This window comes from Panthera onca, chromosome F2 (assembly GCF_046562875.1).
Source record: "Panthera onca isolate mPanOnc1 chromosome F2, mPanOnc1 haplotype 2, whole genome shotgun sequence".
NCBI lineage: Eukaryota > Metazoa > Chordata > Mammalia > Carnivora > Felidae > Panthera > Panthera onca.
The window spans coordinates 49,394,112-49,417,438 of record NC_138356.1 but is presented as its reverse complement, the minus strand read 5'-3'; the positions used below and the strand labels follow the sequence as shown (position 1 = coordinate 49,417,438).

At 40.3% G+C, this 23,327-nt stretch overlaps 1 protein-coding gene across 36 annotated transcripts in view; it reads right to left on the bottom strand.

Annotated features, from left to right (window-relative positions):
* RIMS2 (regulating synaptic membrane exocytosis 2) overlaps positions 1–18,963 on the bottom strand; it is a 602,465-nt gene extending 583,502 nt beyond the window's left edge. For 21 of the 36 annotated variants that reach the window (XM_060611091.3, XM_060611125.3, XM_060611106.3 and 18 more), the window contains exon 1: positions 18,544–18,959. In XM_060611091.3, the coding sequence (XP_060467074.2) occupies positions 18,544–18,719 (176 nt within the window). In that variant the 5' untranslated portion in view covers positions 18,720–18,959. Of the gene's footprint in view, positions 1–18,543 lie in introns of all 36 variants that reach the window. The other 15 variants (XM_060611071.3, XM_060611073.3, XM_060611075.3 and 12 more) reach the window with 4 other exon arrangements.
* Positions 18,964–23,327: the final 4,364 nt, after the last annotated feature.

Below are 23,327 nucleotides of genomic sequence, written 5' to 3'. Positions count from 1 at the left end.
TGCAAAACTGCTGATTTGCCAGTTTGCATAAAAACTACCAACACTATATTTTAAAATAACTAAACCAAAAAGAAGACAAAAGGGAGACAGAGAATGAATGACACTTTCAAAAATATTATTAGTAAGTGCATTGATGGCATGTGTGAGGATATAGAGACAAATTCAGTCAAGAAAACTACCAACTAGGGGTGCCTGGGTGGTTCAGTCGGTTAAGTGGCCGACTTCAGCTCAGGTCACGATCTTGTGGTTTGTGAGTTCGAGCCCCACATCACTAACAGCCCCACTGTTAGTGCAGAGCCTGCTTGTGATTCCCTCTCCCCCACTCTCTCAAAATAAATAAGCTTTAAAAAAAAAAAAAAAGAAAAAAGAAAATTACTAACTAAAGTTTTCATTGCAGATTAATGAATCTACAGTTAGTTATCTAGTTAATAACTGACATTGCAGTGCCTAAAGAGAAATGGCAAAAAACATATTATTTGTCCTACAAAAAAGTACCAGATTTTGAAGCAAAATATTAAAGAAATGCTGTATAATTTTATGACAAGAAACTATAAAGTCTCTACAAAAAAAGTTTATTCTGGAAAAAACTGAAATTTAAGTAACACTATTTTATTCCCAGAGATCTGGAATGTAAAATCTTGCCTATAAATATGAATTCCACATCAAATAATGTTTTCAAAATAAAAAATCTAATCAATCCCCAGCTGCTACAATCCCAACTATTGGCTTTATACAGAGAAATGAGTTCAGAACACCACTCTCTGCTGTTCCATACCTCAGTGTGTTGTCTATTCAAAAGGAAAGCTTTCATTTTAAAGTTTATGGGTTAAAAATAAATATTGACACTGTGAGTGATTCTCACTACAGATTTGTTAAAGGCTATTAACTGACTTTAAAAAAAAAATGGCTTATTTAACTGACAGTTTCAAACACCTGGATGAACTCAATCAAAAATTTTCACGAACTGTGCGAAAGTATATTAATGAACAGGACAAAGCTTATAGATTCAAAGCAATAGCTCAGTTTCATAAAAATTAAGTTAAAATGATTCACCAGTGACAGTCAATGTTATAATCTGAGTCCTAAGTAAGGCTAGCAGAGTACTACATATGCTTCAAGAAGAATACCAACATTATTTTTAAATAACTGACATTTTTTAAACTTCAATTGCATTTGGAATCCATTCACATTATCAGAAGAAATTCAACATTACATTTGTCAGTGAAAGAAAAGAAAGAGCAAACAGTTAAAAAAAGTGTTACTACCATTGGAGTGAAATTTAAAGAGAGCGAATTTTCAAGATTAATAGCATGAAAGGAGTTTCTATCAATCAAGGAAAAGGAAATAAGTTTTTTCTTACTATCTGCTACCAACTACTTCTATAGTTTGTCAATGGTGAGCAACAAGAATCTGAAGAGATCATCATCAAATAGTCTTGATCAGGAATTATGTGTATATGTTTCAAAAATAAGTACATAAACCTTATAAAAAGTATCCTCATAGAAGCTAAGTTTCTCATTTTAGGTGTCACAGGGTATTATTTAAAAGTTTTTACAATTCAACGTTTACTCTCTTCCATAATACCCTGCATTTTGTTTTGCTTATAATTATATAATAGAAAATGTGGGGCACCTGGGTGGCTCAGTCGGTTAAGTGTCCAATTTCAGCTCAAGTCACGATCTTGCGTTGAGTCCGGGGCCCCGCGTTGGGCTCTGTGCTGACAGCTCGGAGCCTGCAGCCTGCTTCTGATTCTGTGTCTCTCGCTCTCGCTGCCCCTCCCCCACTCACACTCTGTCTCTCTCACTCTCAAAAATGAATAAATGTTAAAACAAATTTTAAAAAAAGAAAATGTGATTTTTTTTTCTCCAAGCTTTTATTTAAATTCTAGTCAGTTAACATACAGTGTATTAAAATACCAAAAGCCCATAATTGCCCACCTATACCCCACCCCCAATCCAAACAGCTCTGAAAATAGAACTTCTTCTGTAAGCCTGGGCCAAAATTCTTGATCTGATTTAGCATGAGGCTATATACAGTCTTTATCTAACCATTTGTAAATATTCATGTTTCACTGGAGAAATGAGTTTGATTAGGGGCTGCTGTCCTGCCCCTGCTAAGAGTCATATAGTGTATGGCATGTGCATTTTAAAATCCAAAACACTCTGAAACACATCTGGCACCACAAATTTCAGCTGAGGGATGTGTTTTCAATCTCCATTTTACAGAGTTTAGGGAATTAAAGTGACTTCTTCAAGACAACATAGCTTGTCAATGATGGAGGGAGAACTCTACTCCACACCTCCAAATCTTGTTTTCTAGTCCTCTCTACACTACTGACCATAAATGAAAAAACCTTTTTCTACATAGACATTCCATATTTCGTATAATATCATGCCAGCATAAGTTAATATAAAAATTTTAATGCAGAACTTAAAAACAAAGTCTGTTTGTATCTAACCTTCAAAAAAATATACTTCCCGCTGCTTAAATTTGTTTACAGCCTCACCGTGTTACACAAATGAATTAAGGTCACTCTCTGGTTTGTGGTTACTGACCCAGAAGTTAAGACCACCATCAACTTTTATTCTGATGCTATTTTCACAAAAATTCATAAAAACCACAAAGCAAATAAAATTTTAGAGGAAGAAATATAAGTAATTATGCTAGGGACTGCAAAATTTTCTAATACCGATCCTATCAATCTTGTGATAGTTGCATTTTTCAACAAGTATTTCTGATTTTCCCTCCCTACGTGGTAGGGCTACACTTTTCTGCCCTGAGTTAGGCATGATCAACAACTTGCCTTCGCCAGTGAAATGTGAGAAGTTGTATATATATTTCCGAGAGGAAACTTTAAGAGAAAAGTTGCAATTCACCCCAGTCTTTTCATTTTGGTCTCAACGTTCCAAACAGCTTCTTTATTGGCCTGTGTCCCAGAATGAGGATAACATAGAGACCCCAAGCGCCCCAGAGAAAACATATGGCATGGAAAATAAAGAGATCTATACTGTTTTAAGCTACTGATATTTAGGGAGAGCATAGCTTATAAACTGACACATTTGCTACCTCTCAGCTCCAAATCCACCCTTCTTTGTCCTGTTTTGATATTGAATCTGGACTCTGTAACCATTTGTCCTTCCCCAGTCAGCACAATTGTGAAGCTCTGTCAGCAGAGGGAGCCAGAGTGACATTAAAGGAAGAAGGGGCTTCTCCTTCTGGTTCTGGGTGCTTTGGTGTTTGTCCTGTGTTCCTTGGCTGCCCGGAGCTTGGCAGCCAGTGGCACTCACCCTCCTAACACGTTTCACTTAGCACCCTAGCGGGCATCCTTCCAGCAGTTTCAGTAGCACCCCAGCGGACACCGCAATAGGTGGCTTCCCAGAGACTTCCCTGAGAACTCCAGCCAGCTTCTCTGGAAGCCCCACCAACACCCTCGCAGATGACTTCCAGCTTGCCCGCCCCAGCTTGTGGCAGCTCAGTGGGGTACAACCACACCCCCTAACAAGGGCTGAATCTCAACCTTAGCCTTGGGGGAAGGGATGTCTTCCAAATGTGTTGCTTCCTTGGGTACTCAGCTTCAGCACTAAAAGAGGTGGCTGCTCACTGCTAGAGGTTAATAATCCTTTATATTAAAGTTTTCCTGTTCAAATTACAACTGTAGTTTCTGTCTCCTCACTGGACTCTGACATCTAGTGTATCCTAACATATACAACTACGTAGTGTGGCATGAATTTATATTAGTAGTTTTGAAGGACAACCTTGGTTCGTGTTCTTTTTCTACTTTATTTCATAGCTATTTTTAATGTTTTATTACCTAAGTTAAACCAATTAATTACATTTTAAACACTGACATAAACTTCAAGTCTTAATACACACTGCATCTTTTCATTAATTCAGACTTCTTAGCTAATAATTATAAGAAAAAAAATAATACATGAAAGCACACTCATTGCAGGATAAGAAAAGGTTCTTAGACCAAACATGCAAGAGAAACCATATTCCAGGGACCCCTGGGTGGCTCAGTCGGTTAAGCGTCCAACTTCAGCTCAGGTCATGATCTCAGGGTTTGTGAGTTCGAGCCCTGGGTTGGGCTCTGTGCTGACAGCTCAGAGCCTGGAGCCTGCTTTGGGTTCTGTCTCTCTCTCTCTCTCTCTCTCTCCCTCTCTCTCTCTCTGCCCTTCCTCTGCTTATGTGTGCTCTCCCTCCCTCCCTCCCTCTCTCTCTCTCAAAAATAAATAAACAAAAACACTTCAAAAAAAAAAAAAAAAAAGGTTTAAGGAGCACTCCTGGGTGGCTCAGTTGGTTAAGCAACAGACGGGCTCAGGCTTGGGTCATGATCTCACAGTCGCGTTGGATTCTGTGCTGACAGCTCAGAGCCTGGAGCCTGCTTTGGATTCTCTCTCTCTCTCTCTCTCTCTCTCTCTCTCTCTCTGCCCCTCCCCAACTCGTGCTGGCTCACTCTTTCTCTCTCTCTCTCTCTCTCTCAAAACTAAACATTAAAAAAATTATTGAAGAAAAAAAAGATTTACATGACTGTCAGATAATGAAAATATTTGGAAACATTTCAATAACTTCACTATTTAGTCATATGGCAAAGTTAATTCTCTTTCCATAAAAATAAATCCAATTATTAACTAAAATGAATACTTAAGAATACTTATGTGCTCTTTATATTCGAAGAATATAGAAGAATTCACACTGCTTGCCCCCAACGCCCCACCCCACTGGCAGTTAGACCAATATTTTTATTCAGGAGGAAATTTTTAAATAAATAAAAAATGAAGAGCAGATTGGGAGTGAGTTGAGGGAAATAAAGTATTATAAACCCATAGAAAAGTGCATTGTAAAATATTTCAGAGATATTATTCTGGAATTTGTATCTCTGTATACAAAATATATTTAAAAAAAATAAAAGTAGTACAAAGTCTACTTTATAAAAAACATATATCCAATTGTATCTAGGCCACTCACTAATGTGAGGAGAAAAATGGCCCCTCAAAGGTATTCACACTCTAACCCCGGGAACAAGTAACATGTAACATCTCTTACATGGCAAAAGGGATTTTACAGATATGATTAAGATGGGGAAATTATTCTGGAATATCTGGGCCGAGTCTAACCATCTGAGTACTTAAAAGAGAAAAATCTTTCCCCACTGTGGGCAGAGAGAGATGTAGTGACAGAAGAAGGGCCAGAAATGGCATCATGAGAAAGATTCTCCAGATAAACACACTGAGGTGCAAAATTACCAAGTATCAGCTGAGATTCAAGCCCAAGTTGGCTGACTCCATAGTCCAGACACCTAAGCACTATGGTCTTAACTGTTTTCCAGAAGACTAAATTAGCAGTGTGATGGAAAGAGAATGAGTTTTGGAGTTAGAAAGATCTACCCACCTCTGTGTTCTGCTACTTACAGCCTTTGTGACCTGAATCCTAGCACACAGTAGTCACCAAACAAATGTTAGTTCCCTCCTTCACTTTCTGCTACAAGTCTAGAGACCTATTCAAATTCAAAGCAAATCCTATGTAGAAGAGACTTCAGATACAAACTGAATACTAGTCTCACACTCTTGAATTTCCATTTCTCTTTCCTCTCATTCCACATATTCCTTCTAAGGAATCAGCTAAGACAACCTATGGTACCACAAAACTGTCTCTATATTCTAAGCTTTCGTTATTACATCAACAAAAGTAGACTGTAATTTTACTGTAAGAACATTACCAGAAAGTAAGGAGAAAAAAAAAGTTTAAAGAAATGAAGCATGAGGTATAGGTAAAACAAAGGGACTTCAAATAATCTTAGCCATAGTACCTCAAAGAAACAGCTTATTACACACATCTTCTAGTTCATTTCTTTGGCTCAACTTTGTTACCATGTTGCCTTGTTAATATACTTAAAAAGTGGTCACTACCCATATACTAATATGCTTTAAGTGAATATGCTTTATCACCTACAAATCAACTTTATCACCTGTTCTAGACATTGAACGTGGTCTTAACAAAGGCTTTGTCCTCAAAGGTGCACAGCCTCCGCACTGGCTGGCCATTTAAATGTCTATGCTCCAGTTGTCTTGATTTTAAATCTCTGGGGATTTTCAAGCATACCTACAAAATGATCCAATTTCACACATTCTCTCAAGATTCATTTAGCTTCCTGCCCCTGCAATACCACCATCATCATTGCTCAGAGAATTTTCTTTTTTGACAATGGCTTCCAAAATGCTACCAACTCCTATTTCAAATAGAAAAACACTCCACATGAGAGCAAAAAAAAGTGTCTACCACCAGCAAAAGGTGGCTTAAACTCTCGCATCCTTGAACAAATATTTATCAAATGAAAAGTCTTTTAATTGAAAAAAGTTATTTATTAAATATATTGTCTTCACTGATTTCATGTGTTGTTAAAAACACACGCTTGATTCCTAGTTTAACTAATACCACGCACCATAACCAATAACTGGCATGTCCAAGAAGGATAACAATGAAACTTCTTGCAAATGTGACCACCAAATCCCAAAGATAATCATTTCTTGAGGTATCAGCAACTCTCCACTGTTAGGCAGTGCTACACTTAATTATTCACTCAAAACACATTTATATCCACTCACAATGGACTACCCACTGCAAACACAGTCCTTTTTCTATAATTTATTAGAAAAGAGGAAAAGTAATTCAATGACTATGATATAATAAAAAGTAGTTATTAAGAGTGCAAATTCTAGAATATGACTGTCTAGGTTTAAATCCTGGCTCCCCACTAAAAACTTTGAGCATACAACTTCAGTCTTCATTTTTTTCATCTATAAAAATGATAAAATAATAGCTATCTCATAAGGTTGTCATGGGGGCTGAATTAGATAATGCATATATAATGTAGCATAGTAACAGCACAGTAAGCATCCAGTATATGTTGGCTATGGAGTATTAATATTGTAAGAGTTACAGTAGAAGTATGCAATAAGGGTTGTGAGAGCAGAGGAAAACCTAACCCAGTTTTCAGCTGGTTGGAAACCTGATATATACCTGGATTAAGAACTAGTAGGACTTAGGAGCACATCTGGCTGACTCAGTCAGTGGAGCATCTGACTCTCAATCTCAGGGTTGTGAGTTTGAGCCCCACGCTGGGTATAGAGATTACTTAAAAATAAAATCCTAAACAAAAAATAGTAGAAGTTAACAAGAGAAAAGTGGGTAGGGCTTTCTAGGCAAAGAGAACAATATATCCTAGAATATTAAAAAAAAACAAAAAAACAAAAAAACAATAAGGAACTAACTTCAATTTGATACAACCAAAGGTCTTCCCCAAGAAAGACTACCAGGATATAAAAACTGATAAAACATCACAAAGGGACTTCTATGACACACCTAGAAATCTAGACTGCATAGTAAATGCAGTGGGGAAGCACTGACATATATTAAGGACTTTAAAATAGATTTGTGTGTTGGACTGTTGTACTATTATGGAAGATGGGTTAGAGGTGTGCCTGAAAGTGGAGATACCCATTTGGAGACGAATAATTAAGGAAAATATAATAAAGGCATGAAACCGTGCCCCGACAATGAAGACAGAGAGAAGGAGAGAGATTTCAAAGATCTTTGGAAGAGAATAATGACAGGATTTGGTAACTGATTACATTTGAGAGCTGAGGGAGAGTAAGGAAATTAGAAGGACTCCCCAACACCAGCACCAGGTCTCTCTGGTCTTATAAAATTCACTTCTGATTTCTACAAACCTTCCTAACCTTTAGTTTGGAAATGGAATTTAACCATAGCCTTCAACCTGCAAAACTTCTAACATGAGGCTTCAATTTATTCTAAAATGGATCCTAGCTGGGGTGCCTGGGTGGCTCAGTTGGTTAAGCATCCGACTTTGGCTCAGGTCAGGATCTCACAGTTTGTGAGTTCAAGCCCTGTGTCAGGCTCTGTGCTAACAGCTCAGAGCCTGGAGCCTGCTTCACATTCTGTGTCTCCTCCTCTCTCTGCCCCTCCCCTGCTCATGCTCTGTCTCTCTGAACAATAAACGTTAAAAAAATTTTTTTAAATGGATCCTAGGATTGCAAATTTTTCTGTCTCATTATGAGGTCTGTGTCCTATATCTGCTTCCAGAGCAGGTATCTCTGTGAAGATTCAGTGTACACACCTACCTTCTTGCACCTGCTCCAACAAATCCCCAGTTGGGGTACCGCCCACTTGTCATCAAGCAGATGAACAGACCCGTCCTGGTAAATTCTGTATTCACAAATCCTATGGCTGATTTAAGACTTAAGTCAGCTTAGAGCAATCATTAAAGAGAAATCAACCTGTGGTAATAAAGTTCAGTACCACAGAAATACTTCTGGAGTCGACCAGTGTAGACAGGAACTTTAAAGCTTTCCAAAGTTAAATAAGTAACAGATAATAATCATGAGAATGTATTACTTACAATAGCCACAGTAATAGATACAGCCCTAAAATCAGTGACTTAACAAAGAAGTGTATCTGTTATTCATACAAAGTCTAATGGAGGGGGGAGGCTAAGTCACCAGCCAGAACTTAATTACCCCAATCCATTTAGAAACAAGGAAAGCTGGAAAAGGTAGTCCAGGGCTAGGCAGTGCTGCATAGCAACAACTCTGTGAAAGAGGAATGTTAATCTTTGATGAACACCTAGCTATCTCCACTACAAAATTCATTTTTAACAGAAAAAAATTTTGTGCTGATAAAAACATCAATTAATTCTTTCAGCTCTTGGTCAAAAGGAATTATGTGTGATGTGTGATGAAATAGACTGTTCATATATGCACCTGAGAAGCAAAATTTTCACCAATAAACACCATTATGGTTATACTGTTATCTAGCTATATTGTTTAGGATATCCTTTTTTCCCAGCTTTAACATCCTAGAAGCCTAGCTGCAGAATGCATAAAACTGCTAAGTTATTTTTCCCTTACAGCTGAACATAAACTTAGTTGGGGGAAAAAAAAAAAAACTGCTAAAGAACATAGAGAATTCTATCTTCCTCCTGTGCCTAAAAGAGCATTTAACCAGAACCTCTGTTTAGCAGAACCTACCAAATACGTGTGTGTAATGTAAGAAGGTTAAATTTTTATAATCTATAAACTGTTTGAAAGTTCTTAACTCTAAATGTCTTTAAAAGGCATTTAGCTAGCACTACGTGATATGGAAAATACAAATTGGAGCTTTTTGACATGTGTATATAATGTACATCTAATACATGTTCATAATACATAAACTATATAAAATTTGTCCATTCTTAGCCTAATTTATACTATCTAGTTGCTTACAGTTTGGGGGGGGGGGGGGCGGTAACAGTTCTAGAGAGAAAATAGGTGAAATAATATTCTATCACTTTTAGACCTAAACCTGTTCTTAACTTTTCCCTTTCTATAATTCTACTCCTAATCCTATTTCTAGAACTTCCCATCACACAATCTAACAAAACTTATCTCTCTTTCATAACACAACACGGTATGAAATCTGCAATAATTCACTAAGCTAAGATAAAGAGGAACAGAATCTTCACCAACCACAATATGTCATTTACACAGCTAATCTATTTTCTTTATCTTCCTATACTACACTCACATTTCCAAAATTCCCTTGGAGGTGATATAGGAATATATACAAAAAAGGAAATTTGTTCTAGTTAAATCTAACATATAAAACAAAGATTGCGCAAGAGTTAAAAACATCTGAAGAGTGAAACAAAACCAGATGGTGAGAAACTCACGGAGACAAAGTTGTCAATGGGAGCAAGGAATGTTCAATAAAGAAAAACAGATCTGTAGTTTTGGGGGAAAAAATGACAAGACGTTAATAGATTTAGTAGAAAAAAGTTTTCTAAGCTAAAACACGAAGTAGCGTTCCTCACAATTATGAATGGATTCAAACAGTACTGATCCTCTTCTCCCCTTTTTCTTTGCCTTCTCTTCTTTCTCCCCTTTTGCCCTTTTTACTGCTACTCTATTATTTCCCATCCTGTCCCCCCTATATCACAAGTTATAGTCACTTCTAGTACAACTATTCACATTATAAACTGTTTAGAATAAGAAAAACAATAAAAGAAGCCTTCTCCGGCTGGTCTCTCAAGAGAACAACGGTCCTGAGACTAAACCAATTTAGAGAGCTGACCATCAGTGAGATGAGCAAAGACAGATCTACATGATGTACAGCAGTCAGTTGAGCAAGTCAGGCACCCTGAGAGCTTACTTTACCCTTACTTTTTTACCCTTACTTTACCTCCTGTTGTCAAATCCCAGTAATTTGGCTCCTAAATATTTCCAAATCTATCCTGCCTCTCCACCTCCAGCAGAAGTGTCCTCTTTCAGGGGCGCCTGGGTGGCTCAGTTGGTTAAGCGTCCGACTTCAGCTCAGGTCATGATCACACAGTCTGTGAGTTTGAGCCCTGCGTCCGGCTCTGTGCAGACAGCTCAGAGCCTGGAGCCTGCTTTGGATTCTGTGTCTCCCACTCACTCTGCCCCTCCCCTACTCATGCTCTGTCTCTCTCTCAAAAATGAATAAATGTTAAAAAAAAATTTAAAAACAAAACAAAAAAGAACTGTCCTCTTTCATATCTCCATCATATATCACCTGGATTACCAGAAGACTCTCCTAACTACAGCCCTGGTCTCTAGCATCAATCCCTCAGACTGTAAGGCTGGGGGGTGACCAACCAAATCTGATTACACTGTGTCACTGCTTAAAATCCCTCTGTTACTCCCTACTACCTTCAGGATTAAATCAAAGGAAAACATACAACGTCTTTGAAGCTCTGACCCTTGCCATCTCTCAAGTCTCCTCTGCCGACTCACTTCCAATAAGCCTTATGCTCCAGACATTGTAAACCACTTCAAATCAGTTTCTTGACTATGCCCTGCCTCTCTTTTACAAATGAGAGTTAAAGTCTGGGATAGAAAGACTTGGGAGTTTTCGTATTTTTGCTTGGAACATCTTCCTCTGCCCAATGAACATCTACTCATCCTTTGAGTCTCAGCCTAGGTGTCATCTCCCCCAAACTGGAGAAGATGCTCCTGTTCAATGAATATATCCATGATACACTGTGCACATGGTCTCCCAGCACTTATCATGCAATATTGTAACTGTGGTTTATCATGTTCCTTATAGTGACTTCCTAAAGGGTTAGCTGAGAAGGGTTAAGAGTGTTTTAACACCCAGAAATAGATATCGGCATTTCATCAGGTGACTAGAGAATACGACAGTATCTGTAGTCTCTAGAATCTTTAACATCTAGGAGTAAAATTTCTACATAATTAAAAAGGATAAAATGTGTTACACCCTCAAAACAATACCAAAGAGACAGCAAACTACTCATTTGATTACTCTGACATATTTTTTACTATGGTCATGATGTTCCAAAAACACTTTTACTGTGTTTTTTCATGACACTTCACATTTCAGTGTGCTCATGTGATTATGGTTGGCCTTCAGTTGTCTGCCTCTGAAAGGAATGAATTATAGAAATTTCTATCCAAAATATTCTGTACATCACTTATCATTCAGCTCTGTTAAACACACTGGAAATATACAAACACTTTCAAACTAAAGTCGTAATTTTTAAAGCAAAATATTCTTTATATTAAAAAATAATTACAATTTCAAGACGACATATTACAATATTCTTCTGGTTTCTAATCAAAACAGATGTGCTCTTAGTCTAAAAGAAAGATGAGTCAAGGGGCACCTGGGTGGCTCAGTTGGTTAAGCGACTGACTTCAGCTCAGGTCATGATCTCGCAGTTTGTGAGTTCAAGCCCCATGTTGAGAGTCCCTCTCTGTCTCTGCCTGCCTCTCCCCTGCTCATGTTCTGTCTCTTTCTCTTTCTCTCTCTCAAAAATAAATTAACATTAAAAAAATGTTTTTAATAAACAAATAAAAGATGAGTTGCAATCATACGCAAATACTGTAAGTTTTCTCCTAGTAAAAAATAAATAAATAAATAAATAAATAAATAAGCAAGCAAAATTGCACATATGTTTAAAAATTACAATTGATTTTGAAAATAAGGGCACTACTACCTAAACAAACTTTTTTCTTCTAGATCTTCAAATTTCACCTTGAAAGCAAGCACTACCTAACTGAACACAGTATTTTATTCCCCAACATTTCATTCAGTCACCCAACTAATATTTTTAAGTACTACTATGTATAAAACATTGTGTTGGGTTAGAAGCTAAGGCTGATATGGTGAACAAGACAGACATGGTGTCTGCTCTCTGGGAGTTTATAATCTAGCAGGGCAGACAGACCATAAACAAATAAAGAAATTATAAATTTTAATAAGCATAACTGGAAAATATTAAAGATGATATGAAAAAGAAGAAAGAAAAGAACCTACTTAAGAACATGGGGCAAGAAAGAGCTCTCTAAGGAGGCAAATTTGAAGCTAAGAGGCAAAGTGGAAGTCATACAGAGTGTGTGCATTTGAAAAGCAATGGAAAGCAGAGGAGCACTCTAAATTGATACTTCAAAATGAGATTAACCTGATAAAATTCGCTGAGTTCTCAGATATAATATGAATAAGACAAATAAATAAATACATATTTTGATTTATTAATAGAGCAAAAAATTGATCCCAGACAACTGTAAGGACAATCACAGAGTAATTTGCACAAATTAGTTCCCTCGCATTCACCCATGATAATCAGTATCTTGCCAATAACCAATAATTTGGTGTCTTATTTCTGCTGCTACACCTTAGTTTCAGACTCTCTAAAAATGTTTTTTGCTGAGGAAATTGCTGCCGATTCATCACCTTCCCTCTCCATCCCTGGGCTTCTAGATAAATAATGAAGGCACTTAAAAGTCCTTCGGGCATTTTTTTGACTTCCCAGTAGACAAGGAAGAGAATGTCTCAATTGGAAAAAAAAAAAAAAAAAAAAAAGAGTTAAGATTTCATCCAAGAATGCTATGATAATATTAAGGTTCAGAAACTATTGTCTAGGGGCGCCTGCATGGAGGTTAAACGACTGACTTCGGCTCAGGTCATGATGTCACAGTTCATGGGTTTGAGCCTCACATTGGGCTCTGTGCTAACAGTTCAGAGCCTGGAGCCTGCTCTCTGGATTCTGTGTCTCCCTCTCTGTCTGCCCCTCCCCCGCTCATGCTCTGTGCCTCTCTGTCTCTCAAAAATAAATAAATGTTAAAAAAAAATAATAAACTATTGTCTATAATCAGTTAATAACGACTTTCTTTGGCACACTTATTTATGCCAGGACATTTAATCTACATTGATCATAACAATCCTTCAAGGTAGGTGTTATTATTTTGATAATACAGATGAGGAAACATGGGCTCAGAGAGTTTAACAACATAAGCAAGACCTTACAGTTATTAATTAGTAAAATAAGGTTTCAAGTCAAAATCCAGCTGGCCCCTCACACTTGCCTCCATCACCTCTGTCTTCGTCACACAGTATAATCAGTTCTTTATAAATATATACTCAATGACAATATAGTCAACAAGAAGATATTATTTAATTATCCTAGTTGCTTTAAAATACAGATTATATATAAAGAATTTATTAGGTACTTTCTCATAAATGCCAATCAATTTTTTAGAATGCATTTGCAATTCTTAAAACTGATAGATTTTTCATTCTTGACAATGGTCGTGGTTATTTACATAATCATAATAATGATTTTTGTTTAAAAGTCTTCATGATTAAATTGCATTTTTATTTCACATGCCATGTTCTTAAATTTTCATTTAGCTATAAGAAGAAAATATGGTAGTCTTTTAAATATTAGAATGAGAAAGATCATTCTAAGCATATCACAAACTCAAAAGACATAAAACAAAAAGTGAAAAATTAAAATGCATTTTTTAAAAATCCTGACCAGTAAAAAAAAAAAAGGCATAAAAAAGGTCATAAAACAAATGACAATAAAAAGAGCTTCTACAATTCACTAAAAATGACCAAAAGACAAACAAAAAACTAAACAAATGCAAAAGGCCCTCAGCCTCACTGATAATAAGAAAATTTCAATTAAATCTATGATGGCATATCTTTCACCAAAGTATTGGCTAAGAGTATCACACGCTGAATTGGAAAGGATATGGGAGCCTCCCTAGTTTAGGTCACTTATGCATACTTATTGTATGAAAATAAATTTGGCAATATTTATTAAAATTTAAAATATACTGACCTTTTGACCCAACAATGCATTTCTAGGAATTTATTCCAGAGATATATTCAAATATGTAAGAAATGATATATGCACAAAGATATTTATTGCAGTGTTGTTTCTAATGGCAAAATTAGAATCAACCTAAATACCCATAAATATGGTTCTAGATAAAGAAATTACAGAACATTCATAAAATGAGATATTACACAGCCATTAAAATGAATGAGGAAGCTATATATTAATGGGTGTGGAACTGATCTCCTAAAAAGTAAACTGCAGGGCACATTTATGCTTTTTATGTTTACACATATACATCCATACATCTGTGTGCACACACACACATTATAGGTGCACACAATATGTGATATATACACATATCTACTTTTACACAGAGTATTTCTGGAATAGTATACAATACAGTGGCAAAAGCAGTTGCCTCTGGCTTGGAGAAAAAGTAGCTAAGAAATTTTGTACCATAGGTATATATTATCTATTCATAAAAAAGCTTATAAATTGGCTTTGAAAAATACTCTTAAAATTGAATTATTAAAAAAATTTAGAACCGCTCATCTATGTTTTAAAAAAAGCTAAATTATTACTCTGATCTATCATGAAATCTTTACTCACTGTCTTCTTTTATTTGGGAAGCAAATAAAAGACATTCGACATTAATAAAAAATCCAAACTGAGAATACAAAGATAATTTACACAGCAAAAAACATTATTTCTAATTTGTTATAAAAAAAAATCCTTATCTGAAAGACTATGATATGCACATAGTAGAAACTCAATAAATATTTACTGAATGAATACTTACTTTTCTATTGATTTCAGTGGTTTTGCTTATCTCATACATTTTTTTTCTTAATACCACATCAAAAAAAAAAAAAAATCACTCGAAAATATAAACCTAATAGATTATGCCTTTCTTTCAAAAAAATTATTCTTCATTTTCCCAACAAAATTTATAAACTGCCTCATTAACATTACGAGTCATATCAACATTACTTATTAGTTACCTAATATGCGCAGGTGTTAAGTATGCTGCAAAACACAAACTCCAAAGAAGGGTACATTATTATTCTTGCCCTCAAGAAGTTTACAATCTTGAAAGACGAGGCTTAAAAACATTAATAAGTAAAAGAACACTATAGATTTTACCTATAGATTGAGTTATCAAAACTAAAACTGTATGTGGATTTCTGGTAAGGATAAAAAAAAGCAATTACTGATCTGTTGAGGGATCTACTGAGATACAGATGCTTCAAAATTTTAGTATCTCAATCAGACATAAAATAAAATTACTTGATGGTGACAGAAGACTTCCGAAAATATGGATATTCAGCAAGGCTTTGAAGAAATTGCTAATATATATAAATAGTCCTTAATTAATCTCTTCATAAAGAGAGATTACTATAGTGGTCTCAATGTCTTTTGATCACTCACCTCTCCCATTAAAAATATCTCAGGCGTGAACTTCTAAATACCTGCATATGTATTTACAAATTATATGGGTCTTAACATTGTCAATCTATATATTAAATATCAGTAATACTTAATTTCTTTTTCAAAGAAAGAAAGAACTTGAAATATAAGTTTTAATATTCTCTTCCTGTACTCCAACATATCATCCTGTGATGTACTTCGTACGCACATCCCCCTTGGTATGAATTCTTAATAAGAAAATATTTTCATCCAATGGTTTCAATTCTGCACACATCAAACTTTAACGTAATTGTTACAAGGCAGCAGACATCAACTTGATTTTCAGTTTATTTCTCTCTGTCCATGACCTTCTCTCAAAATAAATGTTAACATGCAATTAAATGGACATCTCTAATTAAATGGACATCACTAAAGAGAAACAAAGGACAGTGTAGTCTTGACCAGATAAATGACCCCTAAAACTTAATGAGAAATAGTAATCATTGAAGAATACTAATATCACTTTTTCTTATATATAGTATTTGTAACTTAATACCCAATATTGATAATATATTACTTAATACATTATAAACTTATTTAAAACAATTTTTCTTTCATTATAATTCTATTATAAAATCTAATGTTTTCCTCATTTTCCTTGCCTAGTCTTAACTTATTTAAAAAGCCAAAAACATTTTTATAGAACATTTAAAATTAAATTTGTAATTATATTATGCTTTAACTCCAAAAAACTTCTTGTTAAAATGAATATAAAAATAATTCTGAAGCCATGTAGGCCATTTTGAGGTATAACTCCTTCCAAGACTAAGTTAGGCAGAAATGCAAATAGATATTTAAAATAAATATGAAGATTTTTCATCAATGTAATCTCTCTGACTGTATGAATGTATGTTTAGAGAATGTTTCTACCTAAACTGTGTGAATATGAATGCATGAACATTCTATGTATTTGCATAGCATACAGGCTTACACAGAAAGGTAATGTATGTAATGTAATGTACCTACCTGAAAAAGCCTTTTGCAACATTTTCCTAATGTAACCTATTGTTCAATCTGAGTAACTCTTAATTCAGTATTGAAAAATTCATTTACATCTCTATGTACTAGAACAATAAGTGGATTTGGAACTACAGTTTACTAGCCAGTATATACTATGATTTAGCTTACTACAAAGAAATAAAAACACATTGTACATTTAAATATATGGGTCAAAGAAATAAAACTATGTTTTATTTGACATCACTTTGGCAACACTAATTTTATGACAATTATAGTAGAAAATATAGATTCATATACTTAAATATCAAATTCTAAGTCATCAAAAAGCTAGGCATTGTTAGTATATATAGTAAAGCAAAGTGAGTATTATGCTCAAAAAGCTTTTAAAAATAATGCTTTATTCTAGCATTAGTTAAAATAAGCTACTTAAATCTCATAACCATTTTTCATTTACCAAGCCTACTAATAAATTATATTCCCAAACAAGTCTCCAAACCCACAAATTAGCTTTGAAGAAGCAATTTTTCTTTATTCCAGTTAGTATGTCAGAAATATTTGTTCTCAGTCCTTCAATTTTTCTCAAACGTGTACAGATATTTGATATGTTTTTACCATAATTTACAGTATTTTCATTAAAATATGAAAATATATATGTATAGACAGAATTATCTCTGTATAAGTGTATTAAAGAATACTGAATTCAACAACCTGTTTTTAAAATTTACATGATTAGAGGTCAGTGTATTGCATCCTTCATGGAGGAACTCTACTCTTTCAATTTTGTGTTTCTGTGGAGAATATGGGAAAAATATATTTGATAACATGCAAAAAGAACAGTCCCACCGCTGGCATATAAACTGTCCAAGTTAATCTCTTAGTGAATAATTCATTTCAAGTAAAAAGAAAAAAGTTGAGTTGGAAGAACATAAAAAGGTTAAGCATCTTCTGCACAGTCTCTTTCACACAGTATCTGAGAAATCAAATAACCATAAAACATTTAACAGCTAACCTGTAGAAACAAATCTCTTTGCTAGACTGACAAAAGGCGTCTCAAAGCTGTATCTCTGTCTGGACAGTTCCCTGGTGCTGAAGTTACACAGCGCTAAACCGCCGCCTGGGTGCTGCTTTTACTCTCTCACCCTCGGCAAAATCCCGGCTGCCTACACTATGAACACGAGTAGTAGAACTTCCCAAGGTAGGAAGCATCCCAAACTGCAGTAATGGTAGGAACTGGAGCCTCTTCAGAGTCTCTTCAGGATTAAACAGATTTACTAGTGGCAAACAGGAAGAGCAGCAGAGTGCAGGGTGTTAGAACCCGCCGAGGGGGAGGGGCTGGAAGATGGCGGCGGCCGCACACCCACCCGAGACTTGCCAGAGTTTAGGCCCCTCGCCTGCACAGCCGCCCCCCTGCCCGCAGCGACCGCGGGCAGCTCTGCTCGTCTCCGCGTCGGAGGCAGGGCCGCCCTGCGGAAGCGCGGGACGAGGGGCCCCTGCTGCGCCCGCATCCCCGGCGGCGCGCCTTCGCCCGGGTCCCGGCCAGGGAGCACCTGTGCACGGCCATATTGGATTCATTGCCCCAGTCACTGCCACCGCGCGGGGGCGGCTGGAAAGGAGAGGGGACGCGCGGAGCCTGGGTTCAGCTTCAGCCCCGTGGGGACCCTGAAGCCCAACCGGCCCGCGGGGGAAGCCGTAAGGACGCCCGGGAAAATTACAACGCCTAAAGGCTCGCCACCCTCATCTCGGCCGGCCTCGGCACCTTCCCTTCCCGACACACACCCCCGCGCTCTGACACCCAGAAAGCAGCCCCGGCGGCCGGCGCCGGCCGCAGCCCTCGTGGCCCAGGCGCCGCCGGCTGGAGGGAGGGCGGCGATCCGGGGCGCGCAGGCGGCCGCAGGGCAGCGGCCGTGGGGGCGGAGGGGAGGGAGGGAGGCGGGAAGATGGAGCCGGGTCCTTACTTGAGCACCGACTGCTCCTTCTCCTCTTCTTTCTTCTGCCGATCCATGACGGCCAGGATGATTTTCCTCTCCTCCTCCGTGAGGTGGCTGAGGTCGGGCATCTCGGGCTGCAGGGGCGGCTGAGAGGCCGCCGGGGTGGGAGCCGGGCGGCCCCGCGGCCCGACAGGAGCCGACATGTTTGGTGGAGCCTAACCACCCTAGGGAAGCAGGGAGGCAACTCCACCGGCGGCGGCGGCGGCACCCGCGCGGGCGGCTGGGGCAGCCTCCGGCGCTGGGACAAATACATACAAATCAACGGCCTTCAATCCGAGGCGACAGCCCCCCTCCCCCAAGAAAGAAAGAGCGGAGGGGGAGGGGAGGGCGAGCGCGGCGGGGAGTGAGGGCTGAGGAGTGCGCTCCGGGAAATGTTTCTTCTTCCCGGGGGCGAAGGGCTGGCAAGTGAGCGGTTTGGCAGAGAGGAGCGGGAGGCCGGGCCGGGACGCGGAGTGCGCGGAGCGGCGGGGGAGGGTGGTGGAGTAAGGTGGCGGGGACGGCTAAGGGTGGGGTGACTGGAGGGAGCGGGCGGGAGGGCGGCGCGCCGGCCGGGGCGCGAGTGTGTCCGGCGGGGGCGGGGGCGGGGGCGCGCGCCGCCGCCGAGGGGAAGGGGTCAGCCGCGAACCAGCCCCCTGGGGGAGTCCCGGGAACTCGCTTCGAGCGCGGGGAGGCAGCGTCCCGCCAGTCGGAGGGACGCCGGGGCGGGAGCCGAGAGGGGAGTGAGGACGCAGGGGCTAATTTCCCAGAGAAGCAGCTCAGCTGTCCCGCCGGCTGACGCGTCACTGGGCTTCCAGACGCCGCGGAGGGAGGACCCCTCCAGAAACGACCGGGGAAGGGCCGCGGGGCCGAGGGCGGCCTCCGGAGACAGCTCCGGGCTAAAGCGGAGAAGCGAAAGCTAGGAAGGGATGACTAGGGCTAGCGGCGGAGATTCCCGGGGCCACGGCCCACCGGCTGCCAACGCCCGGATCCGAGCGAGCTTCGACGCGTAGCAGGGTCGGGCGCTGGTGCTTCCTCATCACGCGCCCGCCCGCAGACCCTCAGCGGCCGCCGCCCCTTGGGTCGGTGGAGTCGGCGCCGGGGGCCCGCTCCCTACGCCGCTGCTGCCGCCGCCGCCGCTCGGTGCCGCCGCCCGCGCCTCCTCCGCCCCTCCACCTCCCGGGCTCCTCCCGCGGGGGCCGCGTCACCTCCTGGCCGCCCAGGCCCGGGCCAGGCGAGCACCCCTCCCGAGCGCGACCTGTGGGCTGGGGGCGGGCGGGAAGAGGAGGAGCAGAGAGCGAGTTTTCAAGGGGGGAGGGGGGTATAGAACGCTGGCCTCGGGGGGGGGGGGCGCCCAAGGAGTCGAGAGTAGGGGACAAGAGCGTGAGCTGTGCTGGATGGGGGCGCCCTGTGGGTCAGGTCTGGAAGTAAAGGAGTGGGAGCCTGGGGGCGGGGAGGAGTGTGGGAGGAGTGTCAGGTCCGGAGATGGGCTGTGACCGGGAAGTGGGGGCGCCTAAGGTTTTGGAAAGGAAGGAACAGTGTGGAAGGAGGAGGATGCCCAGGTGTCGGGCTCAGAGGTGAAAGAGTGCGTGGAGGGGCTCCCCAGGTGTCGTGGGTGGGGTCCTTCAAGGAGGGAGAGCGTTGAGTTGGAGAGGTTCCCCAGGGTGCAAGGTGTGGGAACACTCCGCCCCTGGCCTGGGTTACTTGAGGGGAGGAAGAGGGAGCTATGAGTGAGTGGGGAGTGCAGGTGATTTAGAGGACCTGGGACCCTATGCTGGAGGTGGAGGTTGGGGGGAGGATGAGGAAGTTCTGGAAAACTGAGGGCTGATGGCAAAGAATGCGTGGAGAGGCCCTGAGGGGACAATGTGGGAGAGCGCAGAGAGGTAGGGAGGTGAGACTGGGGGAATAAGGGTTTATCTGGGAAAGGTGTGAGGATGAAGAGGCGCCGGGAAGCTGTGAGGGTGCTAGGATCATCAGGAGAGATCCTAGGTGAGATGATCCCAGGTGAGAATGAGCTTGGGCTAAGGGCTTAGGCGGGAGCTTGGCCCTTTCCGGGGGAGCCTGGTCTAGAGAGAAGAGGCCGAGAAGTGAGGGGATCGGATTAGCGTCTGAGTCTGGGTTTAGAGGCACAGAGACGGATTCGGTACTGAAAACCAGCTGCAGGAGAATGGCCGGGGCTGCCACCGCCTTCTGTGGACCAAGCTGAGCTCGGCCCGGAGGACTGTCCGGGTGGGGGCAGAGCAGGGAGCGGGCTGGGAGGCGTATGGGGGAGGCCAGAGTGGTCCTGGCTGGGGAGCGCCTTCTGGGCGCTCTCCGCTAGAGCGGTGGATGACCGAGTTGGGGAGTGTGTGTGAGCGCGTGTACATGTATATGTACACACCCCTGCCTCGCCTCCCACACTCATAGTGTTTGGTACCAGGCCGGATTATGGTAAGATGAGTAGTGTAAGGCCTTTGGGGTTTGTATTATATTTACCTTCTTGGTGTGTAGTAAGCTCTCTCCCCCCTCCCTCTGTTCCCCAGGTACCATATGACTAACTCCCAATTTAAGAGAGCTAGGGACAGACAAAGCAGCCCTAGAAGTCTCTTGTGATTTCTAAGCTTAAATATCTGTTTCTTTTCTCCCATGCTTTGTAATTGGGAAGAGGGACTAAGGAAAAGTTTACTTAAGTGCTGTTTGTTTGTTTTTTAACTCACTTGCTTCAAACAAAGCTAGCATACTCCAGATAACTCCATTTTCATCTTTTTAGAGCTGAGCAAACTAGAAGAGATCATATGCATCCCAATTTATTTAATTTTGTTTTAGAGCTAGAGAATTTTTATAAATCTCTAAGCTAACCTCATCATCCTATGGGAAACTAAGGACTTAAAAATCAGCCAGCTAGTAAATGGCAGCACTACAACTAGAACCTAGATATTTTTACTCCAATTTGAAATCGTGGTGGTTTTCAACCCTGGCTGCCCATTAAAAGTATCTGGGTCACTTTTTAAAAATACCACCTGGGTCCAACCCTAGATCAAATGAATCAATCTCTGGGGTCAGGACCCTGGTCATGGGTATATCTTGAAAACTCCCTAATGACGAATGTACAACAAAGATTGAGAATTACACCACGAGCATTGCAAAATAGAAAATGGGAGAACTTGGGAAGTGGAAGATGAGAAGAACACTTCTTTTAATTATTTTACTTATTTTGAGTACATAATTGTGGGTGTCCAAATTAGACAATTTCCGGTACTTCCTTTACAGTAGAGCCACATTGTGGACCCTGCACTGTTTTCTACCAGTAAACATAGCATGCTGGGTGCCTGTGACTGTGTTCCCCTGCACCCCCACTGCCTGGCACCTGCCTAGAGGTAGTGCCTGCGTGTGAAACACAATGCAGATGAACTGGTATCTTTGAGACAGCTGACTTCTTACAGGATTGAAGCAGAAGTGAGGGATCTTACTGTTACTGTGTTTCATTTTTCATTCCTTTACTACAACTACACCTGTTTTTCCTATTAAAGGGAACCCTCAGGAAGTACCTTAAAATCATCTTCTACCTCGATTCATATGTCTTTTCAAAATAAAAATGTGTCAGACTGTATATCATATAGATAAAATATACAGAGAATTTTAAATGGGCTAGTTTTCAGAGTAATAGACTCAATTTAATGTAAGATTGCTCTGCTCAGAACTGTAGAAAGTAAAATAACCTTCAAAAGATCTCTATCTTTTGATCTTACTGCAGTCTGGATCTTAGAGGCATTTTGTTTGTTCTGGTTTAGTATTTTACTTAAAATATTTATCACAGAGGTGCCTGGGTGGCTCAGTTGGTTAAGCTTCTGACTACAGCTCAGGTCATGACCCCATGGCTTGTGAGGATCAGGTAATGATCTCAAGGCTCATGAGTTCAAGTCCTGCATCAGGCTCTGTGCTGACAGCTAGGATCCTGGAACCTGCTTCAGATTCTGTGTCTCCCTCTCTCTGTGCCCCTCCCCACTTGCTCTCTATCTGTCTCTCCTCAAAAATAAATAATAAATGTTAAAAAAATTTGGGGGGGGGGGCCTGGGTGGCTCAGTCAGTTAAGGCATCCCACTCTTGATTTCGGCTCAGGTCCTGATCTCATGGTCTGTGAGTTTGAGCCCCACATGGGGCTCCACCCTGGCAGTGCGGAGCCTGCTTGGGATTCTCTCTTTCTCACCTTCTCTCTCTGCCCCTTCCCTGCTCTCTCTCTTTCTAAAAATAAATGAACTTTAAAAAAAAATTTTTTTTAAGTTTATCACATCTCACTGTGTCCTATCTGGCATAGGTTTTACTTGGATGTGTCCCTCAAATACATGAATTTGAGGTTAGGTTGAAACTGCATTGTTCTTCTTAACTTTAGAAGTAACTGGGCATCTTCATCATTGAATTCTCAAGGTCCTATTGATAGGCTACACACTAATTCCAAAATGCAAGTCCTTTCTTCAATTCTTATAGGGACGTGAGTTTGTAAAGCCTGTAAGTCTGTGGACTTTCATTTTTACATGTAAGAGCTACTTGTAATCTACGAAATAAGGCATAGAGGCATATCTAAACTAAAGTCATAAACTAATCACACCACTAGAATTTACGAAGCACTCAGTACTCCAGTAAGATATCTGGCTGCCTCAGATGTTTGGAGTCATTGCTGCTTTTCTTCTGCACAGGAATATACTTAGATGGTTGGCATTTCTATAGTTTCTCCTAACAGATCTCCCTACTTGCATCTTTGCGTCTCTAGAGTCTTTTCCCAACACAGCACGAAGAGC